Source organism: Equus przewalskii, chromosome 6 (genome assembly GCF_037783145.1).
Source record: "Equus przewalskii isolate Varuska chromosome 6, EquPr2, whole genome shotgun sequence".
NCBI classification, from domain to species: Eukaryota; Metazoa; Chordata; class Mammalia; order Perissodactyla; family Equidae; genus Equus; species Equus przewalskii.
Window position 1 is genome coordinate 6261385 of NC_091836.1, and position 17823 is coordinate 6279207.

General features: G+C 43.8%; 1 protein-coding gene across 1 annotated transcript in view; it reads left to right on the forward strand.

Annotated features, from left to right (window-relative positions):
* The window catches only part of FUT4 (fucosyltransferase 4), a 16060-nt gene extending 1348 nt beyond the window's left edge, over nt 1–14712 (forward strand). The window contains 3 exon segments of the mRNA XM_008513769.2: nt 8467–8658; nt 8790–8893; nt 8895–14712. Of these exon segments, the coding sequence (XP_008511991.2) occupies nt 8467–8658; nt 8790–8893; nt 8895–10364 (1766 nt within the window). The 3' untranslated portion in view covers nt 10365–14712.
* Nucleotides 14713–17823: the final 3111 nt, after the last annotated feature.

Here is a 17823-nt window from a genome sequence, read left to right on the forward strand (position 1 = left end):
CTCATCTTCTCTTCCTTCCTTTGTTCCTTTCTTCCTGACTGCCTGCCAGCCTTCCTTTCTTCCTTCCCCACCCACCCTTAATTTCTTTATACTCTGGCTAGTTTCAAAAAAGTTTTAAGAGTTCTTACCAAGATTCCTGTAACAGTGAAATTTTTGGTCCCTCTACTGTAAGTGTGGATAATAGGTCACTAAGATATGTCTTTTTTTTTCCTGCTCCTTATCTTTACTTCACTATATTCTTTCATCCAAATTCTAATTTAACGTTTATCAAGTTTGATTCTGGTAGCCAATTTTGAAAGGAAAATCTGGTAAGTTAAACAATTCACATTGTTCATAAAACTTCCCCAGGAAAAAGGGTTGGATTATCTCTCCCCAAAATTCATATGTTGAAATCCTAACCCCTTGGTACCTCAATAAAACTGATTTTTGAAAGCACTTAGATTTAAAAAGAAGAAGAAGAAAGAAAAAGAAACCATGGCGCTTTGGAGGAATGTCTGATTCCAGGTCTGACGCAGGAAACCTCCAGGATGAGCCTGAGACGTCTTGTTGCAGCAGAAAACAGGGAGGTTCCCAAAGACCAGTGGGTCATGCCAAGAGGACATAGGAGCCAACAGGAGAGTCATCCTCTGGCCAAAGATGGGAAAGTTTGAGCATAAAATACTTGACACACACTGAATATACTAAAAGCCGTGAATTCATGAGGATATTTTTTAAATGAGAGAGAATGAAAGCAAACAGCAACAACAAAAACAAAACCCAGTTTCACTGAACATCAACTGAAATAATAAAGGCATCAATTCTTACTTAGAAAGGTGGCAACTGAAAAGAAATAATATCTATTATCCTACCTCTTCTGAATAATTTGTAATTTAAGGTGCCAAATAGCCCTAGGAGATTAAGGGAAGTCCTCTTTACAAAAGAATTTCAGTTAATAAATGTAGAAGAATGATAGATAAGTAAAATCACCATTTTACAATCTCCAAAACACTAACTGACTCTGATCATCAGTGGATGAACCCATTAGACGAACGTTTGGTGGCAGATTCTTTATTGGAGGAGAAGGCTGGGCTGGCACCACCAGAACCCATTGATTAAGCTTAACATCACACATGTGCCATCTGATGTGACACACATGAAGTACACAGCCACCTATGAAGATGCTTACCAAAAGAGATGAACCTAATCAAGCTGCAGGTAACTTCTGTTTATAGGAAGTGCAGAGACAAGAGGAACAAGGTAAATGACACTACTAGAAAGCAAGGGACAAGGCCAGACTGTGCAACATTGTATGGAACAAGTGACTCAGTTTTTGTACAAGTCAATGACATGGGTTTAAATGTTGTAGAGGACTACTTGAGATAAAAAGAGACGTAAAAGACACAAAAATAAAATGTAATGTTCAGACGTTCTTTATGTACTGATTCCAACAAACTCTGTTAAAAAGATAATTTTGAAACAATTGAGAAAATTTAATTTTAACTTTAAAAATTTAACTTAAAACATTGGACTGTGTTTTAGAAAATTCCAGGACAATTTTGTTAAATTTGTAGTCTAACAATAGCATTGTGGTTACGTAAGAAAATATCTATGTATTTTTAAGATGCACACTGAATTATGTAAGAGTGAAATGGCATGATATATAGGATTTACTTTAAAATATATCAGAAATAAAAGGAAAAGAATTGGGTGAAGCATATGCGGGCAATCTTAATTGTTGAATCTTGATAAAGGGAGTTGGGGTTCCTTACCCTATTCTTTCTATTTTTGTACATTTAAAATTTTTCATAATAAATTGTTTTCAAGTATTTACTTCAGACATAAGGAGCCATTTGTTTATGGAAACGATAGAAAGACGAGGAAGTTCCTTCCTTGATCATCTATTGAAAAACAAAACAAACACAAAAGGTAGACACCTCTCCAGAACTGTTCAGCTCCCAAAGATGTTCATTCCTCTGAGAACTCATGCCCCCATTCCCTGCCCCCATCATCTACTGACCGGTACCCCTCTGTTCCAGGCCACTGCTAATTTCACCAGGGTGGACACCAGGCCCAAGATGGTCCAATTGGATTCTTGCTACCAAAGATTTAAAATTGACATTCAACATCTGCTCATCAGACTCTGCTGTTGGAGAACTCTGGTGTTAGAGAGAACTGTATTCTGCCAAATGAACTGGAGAAACACATAAAGCTGATCTACGGGGCGAGGGGGAGGGCGGAGGAAGGGAGGATGAAGCAGATGCAGAATTCTGCAGTATTCTCTCCCCTGTTTTCATCCGTCCCTGAGGGCCAGCTGCAGTCCTCCCTGGCTCTATGAGACCTACTTCTCCCATGACAGTAAATTTTGTCCAAGGAAGTCCTCTGTCACGGGCTAGCCTTGGGTGCAGGACACCAAGACCTTAGCTACTAGTGAGCATCAGATGAGAGCCTGGGAGCCACTGGGCTTGGAGGACATTGCTGGACACTGTTCCTAGGGGAGGAGGCCTTTGGCCTTACAGAAGGGTTAAGTCTCTCGTTATCATTCAAGGAAATTTCTGCCCAATGGCTGTTAAACTTAATTATATTAGCTTTTTTACTATCTTTAATAAAACTCTTTAACTATAAAAAAAAGTAGTTCTCTATGAGACCCACTTCTCACATGATAGCAAATTTTGCCCCCCAACCTTGCCCTTTTTTTTTTTTTTTTTTTTTGTCTAAAGCTGCCTCTGGTAAGTCACTGTAATTGCAACAAAAAGAATCCTTCCTAATACAACTGCCTTTAGTTTCATCTGGCTTAATTATAGTGCTTGCTTGCAATCCATGTATGTGGGCTAAATAGCTTCCTTCTGGTTTATAATTCCATGTCTCTATAACTAAAGGAGAGAGAGTGGAAACTTTTGGGTGGAAAGACTCATGTCTACCCACTTCCTGCAATGAAAACTTGCTTCCCTTTAACTTGAAAAACTTCCTTGACAATCTGAGAAATCTTGCCTAACTGATTGTAAGAGGAGTTAAGAAAGTTGTAAAGATAGGTGCCTCAACGAAGTCTCTACTCTGACAAGGACACGTGATCAATACAGAAGTGACAAATTAACAAAGCAATCAAGGAAATGCTTCTAGAGGCAAGTGGGTAGGGTTACTGACAGCCCAGCACATCACAGCTTCTGATGTCAACCTTTGGACTCTTTAGGTCTGGAATTGCTCTAAGGCTGTAATTCAAACTGGTAGGTTAATTGTGCTAGCTAGCACGCCACAAGGGCGGTAACATTTGTTTGTTCAGATATACATACACCTCATGCGCCTGGCACAGAACTGGCATTCAATAAATGGTATCACATGAAGTTACAGCTTTTGCAGGTTTACAAGGCCAAACAAGGCCTGACCCTAATGTAGCCCTGCCAACGTCAATATGGGACAATTCTCAGTCCTGTTTTGCCTGGAAAACACTTTAGAAATAGCTCTATAAGCTGGTAATGACGAAGAAGTCATGCCAAAATATATCAAGGTCAAGAAAAATTCAAGTATTTTATCTTTGAAAGGAACATGGCAAATCCTGGAGTCACCACATCAAAATCTTCTAACAACAATCCCCATCACTCTTTGTCAAACTGGGAACTGGGAAATGGGCCCAAGAGAACTTCCAGGGAGCCAAAGAGGCAAGAGTTGTTCCGTGGGGAAGTGATGAGCGGCGGGCTCCAGAACGAGTGGTCGGACAGCATCTACCTCTTTGATTCATGTCTAATTTCTCTTCTCTGACTTTAAGAGTTGCTGCTATTTCCCTGCTGTCTTCGATGATGCAGGAAATTAAGCTGAACAGTGAGCTCACTCAAGAAAGAAGCTTCCTTTTTATGCAGAGCTTTTTCATGCAGTGGTGCTGCCAGGACAGAAGCAGTTCCTTCAGCGCACTTAGACAGGCCAGGCAGTGTTTATTCTCCTGTCTTTCTCTTTTTCCCAAGACTAAATGTTTGTGAAATTGCACTGAACATTACTAAGGGTAACTGCAAACCAAAGGTTCTTTTTGGAGTGGTTGAAAATGATCTTATTATAACTGGCACTATTCATGTGATTTCATCCTTGCATCACGTAAGATTTCTGGGCTGTGGTTTATTTGGCTACAGTAAGCTTGACCCAGAATTATAAAATTTGGCTGTCCCACTTCTTCAGGAGTGCTTTTTATTCTTGCAACATGAGCCACATGCATTTACCCTTCCATTTTCACACTTTTCCAAAATCATTTGTATATCACTAATGTTGTTTACTTTAATCCAAAAAGTATTTCTTAATACTGCACGTGCCTCAGGCCCCTTTCAGAGGAAGAATCACAGGAATGAGTGTGATGGAACCCAGTTCAACCACGATTGTGTTCTGATTGGGTGCTTGGGAGAAATTTACTGGTCAAAGCAGAATTACCTGGCTTCTGGGAAAAATGCATCTTCTCTCCATTTTCTTTCATGAATTGTTCCCTGGGGGTCTGTGGGGTCAGGACATGAGGAGAAGTGGGGTCAGGACACGGGGAGGGTAGTCAAGATCCCTTCCTCCGTCTGCAGAGTTGGGCTGCCTCCCTGAGTTAGGGTCTGGTTGTCTTGAGCACGGCCACACATAAGTACTGATACGGGGCAGGTACTACAGTAAGCACAGATCAGACATGTTTGGGCTTTTGAAACTGCAGGATTTGCACTAACTCATTTGACTGAGGACCCACATAGACTCGGTGCGGGGGTAGGAGGCTAGTGCTGGTGAACCTGATGAGGATTTGGAAAGGCCAGTATGATACTTACCATTTTTACACTGCACTTGGGTGCCATTTTATTTATCTTAGTCATTATTTTACAGTACAAAGTCTCTTGCATAATCTTCATGAATGCAGAAATTGAATTGTTTCAAAAGTGCCTCATGAAATGTAAAATCAATAGTGACGTTCACTCATTCACTCACTCATCTATTCATTTACTTAACAAATATTTATTAAACACCTCCTATGTGCTGGGCACTACCCCGTGTGATATTAACATGCTTATTTCAGCGTCAAAATACTTTTCTTTTGTGTTAAGTCTTGTATTCCACAACTTTTACATGTGATTGCAAATAATCTGTATTTTAGGAAAGGGTAGTTTAACAAGAAGAATACAGAGGTAAACGCTCCAAATATTTAAATTAGCATACAAATATTTTGACTTTCACTCTAATTTCACTATGATTACTTTTCTGAATGTCCAAAATTCTTGCATTCCTTTAGTCAGGTAAGCCTACAAGTTACTCAAGGAAGAAGTGAGTGCATAAAGAGTAAAACCCTAAAGCAAATATAATAAGTTCTCATATTGACTATTCATAACCGTCTTTTAGAGGCAATAAATATTTGCACTTGGATAAAAAGGAATGAACTTATAAGTTGATGTTAGGTTTATTTTTCCATCAAGGATTGACCAGGGCAATGAACTATAAATTGTGATTGTTGTTGAACTTACACAGTTCCTAATATTTTTTAACTAACAATTATTTCCATTCTTACCTGCCCAATTATACATGGTTAAATAATTGTACCTGAAAATGGAAACAATCTCCACCTATCTACATACAGATTAGCCTTTCCAGCCACACCTGCTCACCAGGTGAGCATTAAGTACATAATACTGGGAGGGACTTTGAACTGCCCTTTTCTCTCTTCAAGGAAAAACATTGAAAGTATATTTGACAAGTCAAGGTTCAGCCACAGAAGTCTCAGATCCAACCAAAAATAGCAACCCATTTGCGGGTAGTCTCACAGGGCCTAGACTGACATAGCGTGGTGTAGTGGGGGAGACCCAAGGCAGTCAGAACGGGTCCTGGGGCTTCCCTAGGAAATAGCCAATGTCTCTGGTGAGGAGCACGAGGACAGGCTTAAAATGAACTATTTCCCCCGAGGAAGAGCAAAGAATGAGTTAGACTTTTAGAAACCACAGTTGGCCTGCTTCTTGCCCCCAGAGAATTCTGTCCTATATTAAATTTTGGAGCTGAATAGGTCATTCTTGGACACGTTATGAGTTGATTGCTCATTCAGCTTGATAAAATGAGCCTTGAATTATGGAGCTTCTTCCACACAGTCTGAGCAATCCTCAGGGGCCAAAAGCCCTTCTTTATACCCGACCTGTTGTCTTCATGCTTGCAACTGAAAGCCAGCTCTTCCTGTGTCCTATTTTGTAAAAACTAAGAGGTCTTTAAATACATAAAGAATCATTTGTTTATTGTTACCAAATTGAAAAGAATCATAGAACGTTTAAAGTTCTAAGGTGATTTAGAGTTCATTTAGAATAATAATAATTCTTTACATATGGCCAGTAGACATGTTGTTTTGGCCTGCTCACCATCCCTTCCCTCTTCTTCAGGTAACAGCACTTCATTTTTTCTTTGGGAAACTACCCTCCTCCATGGTTAGTCCATGAGGTTGAAATGGGGCTGATCCTGCCCATAGCTCCAGAGAAGGGTCTAAAGAGAGGCCACATCCTCTGACCAAAGTGACTGCTTCAAGAATGAGCACCTGGTCCAGATTGAGCCAATGAGAGCCAGCCTAATTTGATGGAGTTTCTGATGCTTCTCGCTAGGGATCTGATTAATCCCTGTGTAGCATTTTCTGTCACAGCAAGTCATTCACACAGCCAATTTCTCCCGATACCAACCCACTTTCTTGCTTGGTGTCTCTTCCCCCCACAATTTGTGGTCCTGGTACCCTACCAAGGTAAGTGGACACAACGGTAATTGATATTCACGAGATCTGGGCCATTCTGCCAGTAAAACGTTGGTTTAATTGGAATATCTGGAGGATTTAAGGGAAAATTGGGAGTGGGGAGATGAAGCAAGGAAGCAGGTTAACATTTACCAAATGTCTACTTATCATCTGCCGGACACAATGTTAGGCTCTATCTGTGATGTCTTATTTAACTTAAGTGGGGGAGGAATGTTCATAAATGTATAGATTTTTGAACTGCATAAAAAGAAAAATCAATATGCCCTTTCTTCCATTGGGTCGAAAAAAGTTATTTGTGCATTTATAGCTTTTCTTAAAATTAAAAATAACAGAGTGGAGAATCACTGAAATTCTTCATTTCCATGACAATTTGCTTAACTAGATGAAAATGATTTATGAAATTAAAAACCCCAGAAACATTATTAAAGGTTCTAGTACGTAGGAGAAAGTGTCACTAGGTTGATGAGTACAGCCAGAGCCCCTAATACCAATCATCCCGCTTCCAAACTGTCCCTGTGGGCTGGCAGGCAGTGCCACCTGAAACTGTTTTTATAGAAGCCGTTACAATCTGTACTTGATTTTTGTTGTTGTTGTTTTAGGACCATTAGCCCTGAGCTAACTACTGCCAATCCTCCTCTTCTTGCGGAGGAAGACTGGCCGTGAGCTAACATCCATGCCCATCTTCCTCTACTTTATACGTGGGATGCCTACCACAGCACGGCTTTTGCCAAGGGGTGCCATGTCAGCACCGGGATCCGAACCAGCGAACCCAGGCCCCGAAGCGGAACGTGCGAACCTAACCGCTGCGCCACGGGCCGGGCCCCTGTACTTGATTTTTAATGAAAAAGTTCTTCATAAATCTAAATGGCAAACCCAAGCTTATTTTCCGTATGCATAACATCAAAACACCTGACAGCTTGGCCCCATTCCCAGCAAGTCTATTTCTCCCTGAATATCCTGTAACTTACATGGCACGGGGCTGGCGCACCGCTGAGGCACAGCTGGGATCTACTAAAAATTCCTCAAAACGGCCTCCTTAGGTCAGCAGCCCACTCACGGCCTTTCTAGAATTTTGCTGAATAAAAGTTTAATAACACAAAAGAAAGCCAAAACCCACAAATTCAAATTCAAGCTGTAAGAAAAAAAAAATTCCTCAGGTGACTATAGAAGTAGATGCCTCTATTGTTCCCTTATGATAAACCTGAAGAGGCCAGTGCAATACTCATCCTTTATGGTGTAAACTTGGGCGCTACCATATTTATCTTAGCCATCATTTTATATCCAGAGAGTCTTGCGTAATCTTCACGAGCACAGAAATTAAGCTAGTTCTTAAGTGCTTAGTAAAATTCACAGTGATTCATTCATTCGTTCATTCATCTCACTGAACAGGCAGGAAGTTCTTAGAGGACAAAGGGCTCAAGAGCCATATCTTTATCTTTGGTTTAGGAGTCCTCCAGCCCTAGTACAAAGAATGCTATGAGCTGGCAGCCAGAAGTGTTCAGTGAGGGAGAGAAGGAAAAGAACTCGTTTTGATCGCTCAGAAAACATTTTCTTCTTCTCTATCCTCTGCTGGGGCGGTAGGCAAAGGAAATGTTCTTCCGACAGTTGGGTCTATCTGCCTTGAAAACTTGATTTCACAAAATGCACAACCTTGCGCCGCGGGGGCCCGACTGCACAAGTAGCCTGTCTCAGCGGGTCACGAGCTCACCGTCACCCACGCGGTGGCGGCGCCTCTGCCCGCAGCCTCTCGGGCTCCCTCCCTCCGGCAGGCGTCGCTGGCCGTAGCCGGGCCCTAAGGAAGGAAGCGGACTCTGACTCCGATCCTCCATCCCGCCAGGAGCCTCGGCACCCCCGGCCCGCCTTCCTTCCGTGCCTGCGCCTGCTATCTCGCCGCCGCAGCCTTTGGAGGGTCTCGCGCCCCTGCCCGCGCCCAGGGATGAACCGGGCCCTCACTCTGGAAGGCGAGGGTTCGGGCCACCGCGATTGAGATCCGGGGCAGCTGGGAGGGAGCTCCGGGCGGGCCCGGGCGCAAGGCCAGGGCAATGGGCGCGTGCCCAAAGGCCCGGGCCCCCTGAGACGTGATCCGGAGTAGTGGGTGGGGAGCCCGGGGGGCGCGCTGGAGGGGGTGGGGAGTGGGCGGAGGCGCAGCAGGAAACGTCCTGGGCCTGGCCGGGCCGGTCGGGCCGGGGGCGCAGTTTAGGGGAGTGACGGGGCGGCGCCGGGCTGGGCTGCCCAGCCGGCTCACCTCGCCCTGGCGGCGCGCCCCGCGGGGACTCGCGGGGAGGGGAGCCAGACCCGCGGGCCTTTGGATTCCGGGTCCGCCCTCTCCCGCTCCAGGGCCAGCGGCGAGCGGCAACGACGGCCGGAGCCGCAGCGGCAGCATGAGAGCGGACGCCGCTGCTCCACGCCTGCGGACACGCAGCGAGCGGCGGGGGCTCTGCCTGCGCACGCCATGGGGGCGCAGTGGGGCCGGGGGGCTGCCCGGCCACGCGGGCTGCGCAGAGGCGGGGGGGTGCCGCGGACCGTCTCGGCGCTGGCGGCCGCCGGCCTGCTGTGCACCGCTCTGGTCGCCTACGCCTCCTTGGGGCTGCTGCCGCCGCTGCCCTGGTCATCCTCCGCCCCGCCGCGGCCGGTGGGCGTGCTGCTGTGGTGGGAGCCCTTCCGGAGGCGCGACAGCGCCGCGAGGCCGCCCCCCGACTGCTGGCTGCGCTTCAACATCAGCGGCTGCCGCCTGCTCACCGATCGTGCTGCCTACGGGGAGGCCCAGGCTGTGCTTTTTCATCACCGAGACCTCGTGAAGGGACCTCCCGACTGGCCCCCGCCCTGGGGCGCCCAGGTGCGCACGGCAGAGGAGCTGGAGCTGCGGGTGTTCGACGACGAGGAGGAAGTGGCAGCCGCGGCTAACGAAGCCCTGGCCGCCTCAGGCCCCAGGCCCCCGGGCCAGCGCTGGGTGTGGATGAACTTCGAGTCGCCTTCCCACTCCCCGGGGCTGCGAAGGCTGGCAGCTAACCTCTTCAACTGGACGCTCTCCTACCGGGCGGACTCAGACGTTTTCGTTCCATATGGCTACCTCTACCCCAGGACTCATCCTAGCGAGCAGCCGCCAGGCTTGGCCCCACCGCTGGCCCGGAAACGGGGGCTGGTGGCCTGGGTGGTGAGCAACTGGGATGAGCGCCAGGCCCGGGTCCGCTACTACCACCAGCTAAGCCAGCACGTGCCCGTGGACGTTTTCGGCAAGGGCGGACCTGGGCGGCCGGTGCCGGACATTGGGCTCCTGCACACGGTGGCCCGCTACAAGTTCTACCTGGCCTTCGAGAACTCGCAGCACCTGGATTATATCACTGAGAAGCTCTGGCGCAACTCGTTGCTGGCCGGGGCGGTGCCAGTGGTGCTGGGCCCCGACCGTGCCAATTACGAGCGCTTCGTGCCCCGCGGTGCCTTCATCCACGTGGACGACTTCCCTAGTGCCTCGTCCCTGGCCGCCTACCTGCTCTTCCTCGACCGAAACCCGGCTGTCTACCGCCGCTACTTCTACTGGCGCCGGAGCTACGCCGTGCACATCACCTCCTTTTGGGACGAGCCTTGGTGCCGGGCCTGCCAGGCAGTGCAGATGGCTGGGGACCGGCCCAAGAGCGTGCGCAACTTGGCTCGCTGGTTTGAGCGGTGAAGCCATCCTCCCCTGCGTGTAACCCGGGGAGGCCAAGTCGTCAGCGTTTTGATCCTCTGCCGTGCATCTATCTCCTTGACTGTCGAATCACGTGGCTAAGTTTTCCAAACACCCGTTTTTACACTATGGGAAAAAAGTGATTTACCCGTTAATGTTATTAGCACAAAGACGGGATGAGGAGGATCCCGGATTCTCAAGCCTTTTGCACAACTAGAAGTTGGGCTCCCTCTGCTGTTGGTGGGCATCAGTGTTCAGGGGTGAAGAAAGGGGCCCTTTCTCACCCTGTAACCAGTGCAGAGGTGAAGTAGTTTAGTTACAAGAAGACTGTTGAGTCAGTTACTCTGAATTGCCTCATCTCCCACAGGCCATATTTGTGGCCTGTGCTGAGTCCAAACCCTATACACGCTGCTCCTCCACTCCACATTTCACTGGGCCAACTGCAGCAAACCCCTGGTTTTAGAAAGAGCCTTGCTGCTGGATAGTGGAAGATCCCTAAGTGGATCTTTCTCTTTGTTGGTTGAATTCCTCAAAGACTCAGCTCCTAAGAAAGGTGGAGGGGGTGGTCCGCAAATCATTGATTGTTCCTTAACAAGTGCTGTTTGTTCCCCTGCCCTATGAACGGAAACAAGATGCTGGATTGTCCTTGGAGAAGAGTAGGGTGAATATATAGGTGTACGTCGCTTTACACAAATGTATTCCTGAAAAGCTGCTTTTAAATCAAATCCCAAATTCACTGCTTGAGAAGATTTCAGTATTTAATGGAACCCTATGGAGAATCCCTTTACAATGTGAATAATCATCTCCTAATTTATTCCTTCTGCGTCTATGTTTTTCTGTATCCTGGATTTTTTTAAAAAGCGTTTTAAAATTACAGATGTGAAAATAAAGCAGAAGCAACATTCTTCTCCCCTCTTGCCAAAAAACCATCCTGTGTTTACAAACAGAAGAAAAAGAAATGAGTTTTTGGAAGTAAGGACCAGAATTTAAACTGGAATGTCAGTCTTCCCGGGGTGCTGGCATTACCTGTCTGCAGAACAATGAAAAGGATTGTACCTTATTATGGTATCATGCAAAAGGAAAAAAGTTTCATGGTGTCTGTTAATGGTGGTTTTTGTTTCTGTCACTTTTTAGTTAAATGTTTAGTTTGTTAGGGAGTGGAACTAAGTTAGTGCCTGCAATGAACTTTGTCTTTTGTTAAAGGCTAAATCTGCCATTCTTTCTGGGGCCAGTAGCTTCCCCTCCTAGTCTGCATAGTAGTGATATATCTTCACATTTCTAGTGCCCTTGAGACTGTGCCATGGGACCTACTTTGAAAATCTATGCATTGACTTTAAAAGTCCTTGAATGAACAGCATATGAAATAGATGTTACCATGTGTCTGTTCTGTGCCAAACAATGGGCTTGGGGTGCCAGGAAAGACACAAAAACGTGTGAGGCAAGGTCCTCTCTCTGAAGCTCCTATGATCTACCACTGCCAACAAGTAAACAATGACCTTTGATAAATCAATTGGCAGAAGCTATTTGTTTCAAGTGACATTCCTTAAGTAAGACGACAGTAAATCAATTATTAGAAAGCCAGTTGATTTAAAGCTTGAAATAATGGAGGTTCTCCCCCCCTCTATTTATTATAATAACGACCTTCAGTGACTGATTATTATGGGTAGGGTCCAAGATTAGTTAGGTTTTTACAGAATTCTGCTGTAAACAGTGATTTTGCCTTTGATTAGTACGATTAGCTGAATCAGAAAGTGAGTTTATCTCTGTGTGCATTTGTTACAGACTCACTTGAAAAGCTCAGGAAAATCTAGGTGCTTCAATGCTCTGTTTTCCTTGAAAGGAGAAATTAAAATCCCTGGATAAAATTTCTTTATTAAAATATTATAGCATGGCAGAATTACAAAGTAGCAGCCATCCAATAAAGAAAAAGGAAAAATTCTAATCTTAAAACAAGTATTTATGACATTTGGCCAATGATCTTGGTGTTATCAGGAATCTACATGGGGAAGTAGGACTTAGGGTTTTGCAGGTAATCTGGCTTAGATTTGAATTCCAGCTGTGTGACCTGGGGCAAATTAGTGGTAACCCTGAGCCTCAGCTTCCTTATCTAAAATAGGGAAGGAAAATAAAATACTTCACAGCTCATGTGAGCATTTCAGGAAATAAAATAAGTCAAGGTCCCTGACACATACCTGTCACCCAATTGGTGAGAGATTTTTTTTCCTTCTTTCCTTGCAGTGATTTCAGGGTCTCTCCATATCCATTTGTATGTCAAAAATTAAATCTCAAGGTATGTTACAGACTAGATATGAAATAAAAAGGAACGGGCCTCATGTCATGTATTTCAAATGAGTCCCTAAAGCTAACCCATATTATTTCAGGGATCATCATTGCCATTTAGGTTGAGCTTGAATTTGCAGACTAGGAAGAAGCACCTTTGCTTTCTTTGGAAAAAAAAAAATTTTTGTTTTTGTTGTCATATTGTTAAATAATTATCTATTATTTTACTAATGCTCTTCTTACTATTGTCTATTTAAAACTAACCACGTATTTATTGAATATTTAGCATGAGGAAGATATAATTGCATTTTTTTACATGCAATTTTTTTGAGTCTGGAACAAACAGAATTTTTTTAGACTAGTTCATCAAAGGGCAAGAGAAATGTGGCAATGGCTCCTTTTATGTTATTTTATTTTTCATCTCATTCTAAATTGAGCAGGTTAAAATTTCATATACATTAGTATAAAGATGCATATAAATGCATCATATATTTCAAAATGTATTTCGTATGATTGTCATGCCCTTCCTTTAAGACATAAACTTTTCTTTCAAATTTATTACAAATTTAATATTTTTAGCACTTGATGACTAATTACTTGAGTGCAGCTTGAATGCTATTTGCGTCAGGAAGAGTGTCTGACTTGCTGTCAGTATTCACAGGTGCTTTTCAGTTTCCAAGCCCTTCCCTGGCAGTAATTTAGGGGAAACAGGGTGGCTTTACAGAAAGAGCTTGTCGTTTGGAGTCAGAACCAGGGTTCTTGGCTCTGCCGCTTTCTGCCCCTGTGGCCCTGATTAAGCAAGTTACTGACACTCTCTAAGTTTAAGCTTCCTCCTTTATTATGCATGAATGTACCTGCAAAACAAGGATTAAATGTGATGGTGTATGCCAAGGTGCTTTGTACATTGTAAAGTGCTGTACAGTTCAGGATGTTCTACATTTTCAAGGCTCTAGAGGAGGGGTGGGCAAACGTTTCTGTAAAGGGCCAGAGAATAAATATTTCAGGCTTTGCAGGCTGTAAAGTTTCTGCTACCACTACTCAACTTAGTGGTGTAGCACACAAGCAGCCCTTGACAATACATACACAAAGGAATTGCCTGGGTTTGGCCCAAGGGCCATAGTTTGTCTATTCTGTTCTAGACTTTTAGAGATGTAAGGAATTTGAGAGCCTACCTGAGGGGGTTTCTTAGAAAGGATTTAAGAATTGGAATTTAAGAATTTTGGAGGCCGATATTCCTGGATTCCTAAACCAGCTTTGCAACATTTCCTAATTGTCTTATCTTGGCAAATTATTTCAGCTCTCTGTGTTTTGATATTCTCATCTCTAATTGAAGGCAATCATATATAATTTATAGAGGTGTTGGGAGAATTAGGTAAGACATTTAAAGTACTCAGGACAGCGCCTGGCACGTAGGAGGCATCTGGAAAATGTTAACTGTAATTATCACCAGCCTATTTTACAGAGAAAGGAGCTGAGGTCCAGACACATTGAAGGACTCGCCTAAGATTTCAGTAGCAGCAGCAGAAGCAGCCACGTTGTACAAGTCATAACCGATTTCAGCCTGTCACTTGAACTGCAAAATGAGGGGGGTTGGACAAAAGCATCCCCTGGGACCTTCTAGTTCCACTTGCCGTCATTCTGCTAACTGGCACCCTAGGGCTTAAAGAACTCATTCCCCTCCCACTGTGCCTTCCTTACAGTCTGGAAATGACTTACTGCACGGCAGCGGTAAACTGGCAGAAAACCAGGCACCAGAGAGGGAGATTCTGATTTAGCACTAAAAAAAAAATATATATATATATATATATATATATACACACATATATATTCATTATGTATTATATACACTTAATATAATATACATATTAAAGTGTCATATGCCTTAGATATCAGGGAAAGGAGCCAAGTTCTTGGTGATTAGTATGGTGAATAATTGCATTGAATACATTTCAAGTCATTCTTGGATGTGTCTCAGGGACTTTTATGGTACACATTCGTATAACAAGTCAAGTATTTATGTACACATGTTCAGATTATTTTGACAAAATGATTAAAGTAATGAGATGGAAAACGAGTCTTCGTTTATAATGTATATTCCCCCAGGCACTAATGTGTTCAACCATGACACATGGGATGTTTCTTGGTCAAGGGGTCTCTGAAGTTCATTGATTCTAGATTGGTAACTGAAATGTGATGCCTTTGCCTCCTCTGAGAGGTCAGGTCCAGTTCAGCTGGTCTCTTGTCTTTCTTGCCCGGCTTTCTCCCTTTAACCTGGTGACTCATGTCCAAGGCCACAAGAATTCGACTCCTTTCTCTCAGTCTAGTTTATTTTACTAAGTGCTGTGATGCCCTCTGTACTGGCTCTAGCTCCTGTTCACTAAATTACATAGTGCCATTTTTTAAAGAGGTGGAATAAAGACTGGGAACATGATGGTGGGCAGAGGCATCTTTCCTCTTAACAGCCGATGCTCAAATCATTGAAAGGGGAAAATATGAAGATGAAAAAAACGCAATATTGTCTCTGCTTTCCCTCCTCCAGCACACATACACTGACGTGCTCATTGAAGTACAGATTCTGAAAAATGACAGTGGCCAGCTGAGGGTGGGACCAGGGGTGACAAGCAAAGAGGATTCAATAATGAATGAGTGAAAAGAAAAGTGCGTGATAAAGCAGAACAGGTGGTGAATATAGATGGGGAGTGAAGAGAAAAAAGGGAAAAAGAAAGCCACTGGGGTAAACGAGTTCAAAGTATTTGAGGAGAAAGTGAGAAGATCAGAGAGATGAAAGGGAGGGAAGATAAGGGTTAGATGACAATGAAAGAGGGAGGATAGAGGAGGAATGCATGCACAGAGAAAGAGGGAATAGTGTAAAATCCACCACTCAATGCCACTTTTCTGAAAAGAAACCTTTGTTCCAGCTTGAAATGCAGCATCTGTTGGCAAATGGGGAGTGAAATCAAGAAGTCTGAACTCACTGACAGGGAAGGTCAGGAACTTAACAAGGAATAAACTAACCTTTCAGCCAAAATGTAAAACTGTCCCTTGATTCCTTACAACAGATTCTTGAATTCTTATGACTACTTCTTTTTCACCTCGGAAAAATCACATTCATTGCAGGGTTTTTTTCATTTCTAGTTGGCATACTTCAACTATACTAAGATCCACTTTTAGAGAAATTTATATTTTTTTACATAGCCATAATCACCAATTGACTCTTTTGAAGAAGAGAAGAGTCAAAGGAAAATATGTGAGGCACTTGGTACATTTAGTACACTTATTAGTGTCCTGTGGACCCCATCAAAAAATTATTTCAAGTGCGTTATACAGAACTGGATTTTTGAGATAGTTGAATGTTTATTCAGTAATGTTTTTAAAAATTACTGAATCTTGGGGCTGGCCCTGTGGCTGAGTGGTTAAGTTCGCGTGCTCCGCTGCAGGCGGCCCAGTGTTTCATTGGTTCGAATCCTGGGCGTGGACATGGCACTGCTCATCCAACTACGCTGAGGCAGCGTCCCACATGCCACAACTAGAAGGACCCACAACGGAGAATATACAACTGTGTACCGGGGGGAGCTTTGGGGAGAAAAAGGAAAAAAATAAAATCTTTAAAAAAAAATTACTGAATCTTACCTAAATACACTAAAAAATAATGCCGCATTAGACCATGAGTGCAAAAACTCTTAATCTGAATTATTTTATTAGCCTTGAGCTAACATCTGTGCCAATCTCCTCTATTTTATAGGTGGGTGACTGCCACAGCTTGGCCAACGAGTGGTGCAGGTCTGTGCCCAGGATCCAAACCTGGGCTGCCAAAGCAGAGCACGCTGAACTTAACCACTAAGCCATGGGGCTGGCTCCTAAATTACTTTTTTTTTTGGTGAGGAAGATTTGCTCTGAACTAACATCTGTTGCCAATGTTCCTCTTCTTTTGCTTGAGGAAGATTAGCCCTGGGCTGACATCTGTGCCAGTCTTCCTCTATTTTGTATGGGGGTCACTGCCACAGCATGGCTTGATGAGTGGTGAAGCTTTGCCCCCAGGATCTGAACCTGCAAACCCGGGCTGGCAAATCAGTATGTGCCAGACTTAACCACTACACCATGGGGCTGGCCCCCGAAGTAGTTTAAAAGGGGGAGAAGTGGACTATTCAACAACGTTTAACACACATTTCTTGAGTGCCTTCTATGTATTAGGACTTGGAGATGTAAATAAAACTAAGGCAAGGACTCTGCACTCAAAACTGTTATGTTCTAGTGGGAGAAACAGACATGTTGACAAATAACCCTAAGATGTAAGTATTGTCATAATAAAGGTACGTCATAGAAAAATGTATTAGATCATGTATAGAATCACAGAATTTAAGGGAAAAAGAGCACACTCTCAGTAGGAGGCCCAGAGGGGTCAGGAATGAACTTCCTTCATCACAAATTAAATCTTAATGTTCTTTCTGAAAAATACACATACGACAGCCTCTGGTCTCCATACTTGTCTCTCTGATTATTTTCACTAATACTACAGTTAAAAATAAATGTCGTTATTAAGCGTCACCTTCAACACAATGAATCTCTATAGGGATTTTGCTCTCCTAGCAACTAGGAATACCTGCCCTCACCCTATGACTTTTCTTGTTCTCATAATGTTAGGCAAACATTTTAGAAATCTCTGTTCCACTACCTGAAACGTCGTCTGAAATCCAATTAAGCACAACCATCTTAGTCACCAAACAGAAATACTTTTAGATAGAAATGAGTCTTATCTAATGATTTATCAAATCCTCCTTCTTTGGGAAGTACAAATTTGTGGCTTTTAAACAAGGGTTCTTTGTCAAAAATTGCAGTTCACTAATATTTGTTGTTTATTAATTTCCTGCTATATGCAGGGTGCCTTACATATATATTTTTTTCCTCTTTATATTAAAGGCATTGTTGTAGGCAGCCTCTAAGATGGACCCCCATTGGTTCTGGCCTCCGGGTACCCCCTTAAGGAATTATCTCCCCTTGAGTCTGGCCTGGATTTGGTGACTTGTTTCTAATGAAAAGAATCTGGCAGAAGTGAAAGGCTGAAGCTTCTGAGATAAGGTTATAAAATGCCTGGTTTTCCATCTTGCGGGCCCTTTCTTGCTCTCTAGCTTGCTCACTCTGAGAGAAGCTGACTGCCATGTGAACTGCCCTGGGGCCAACTCCC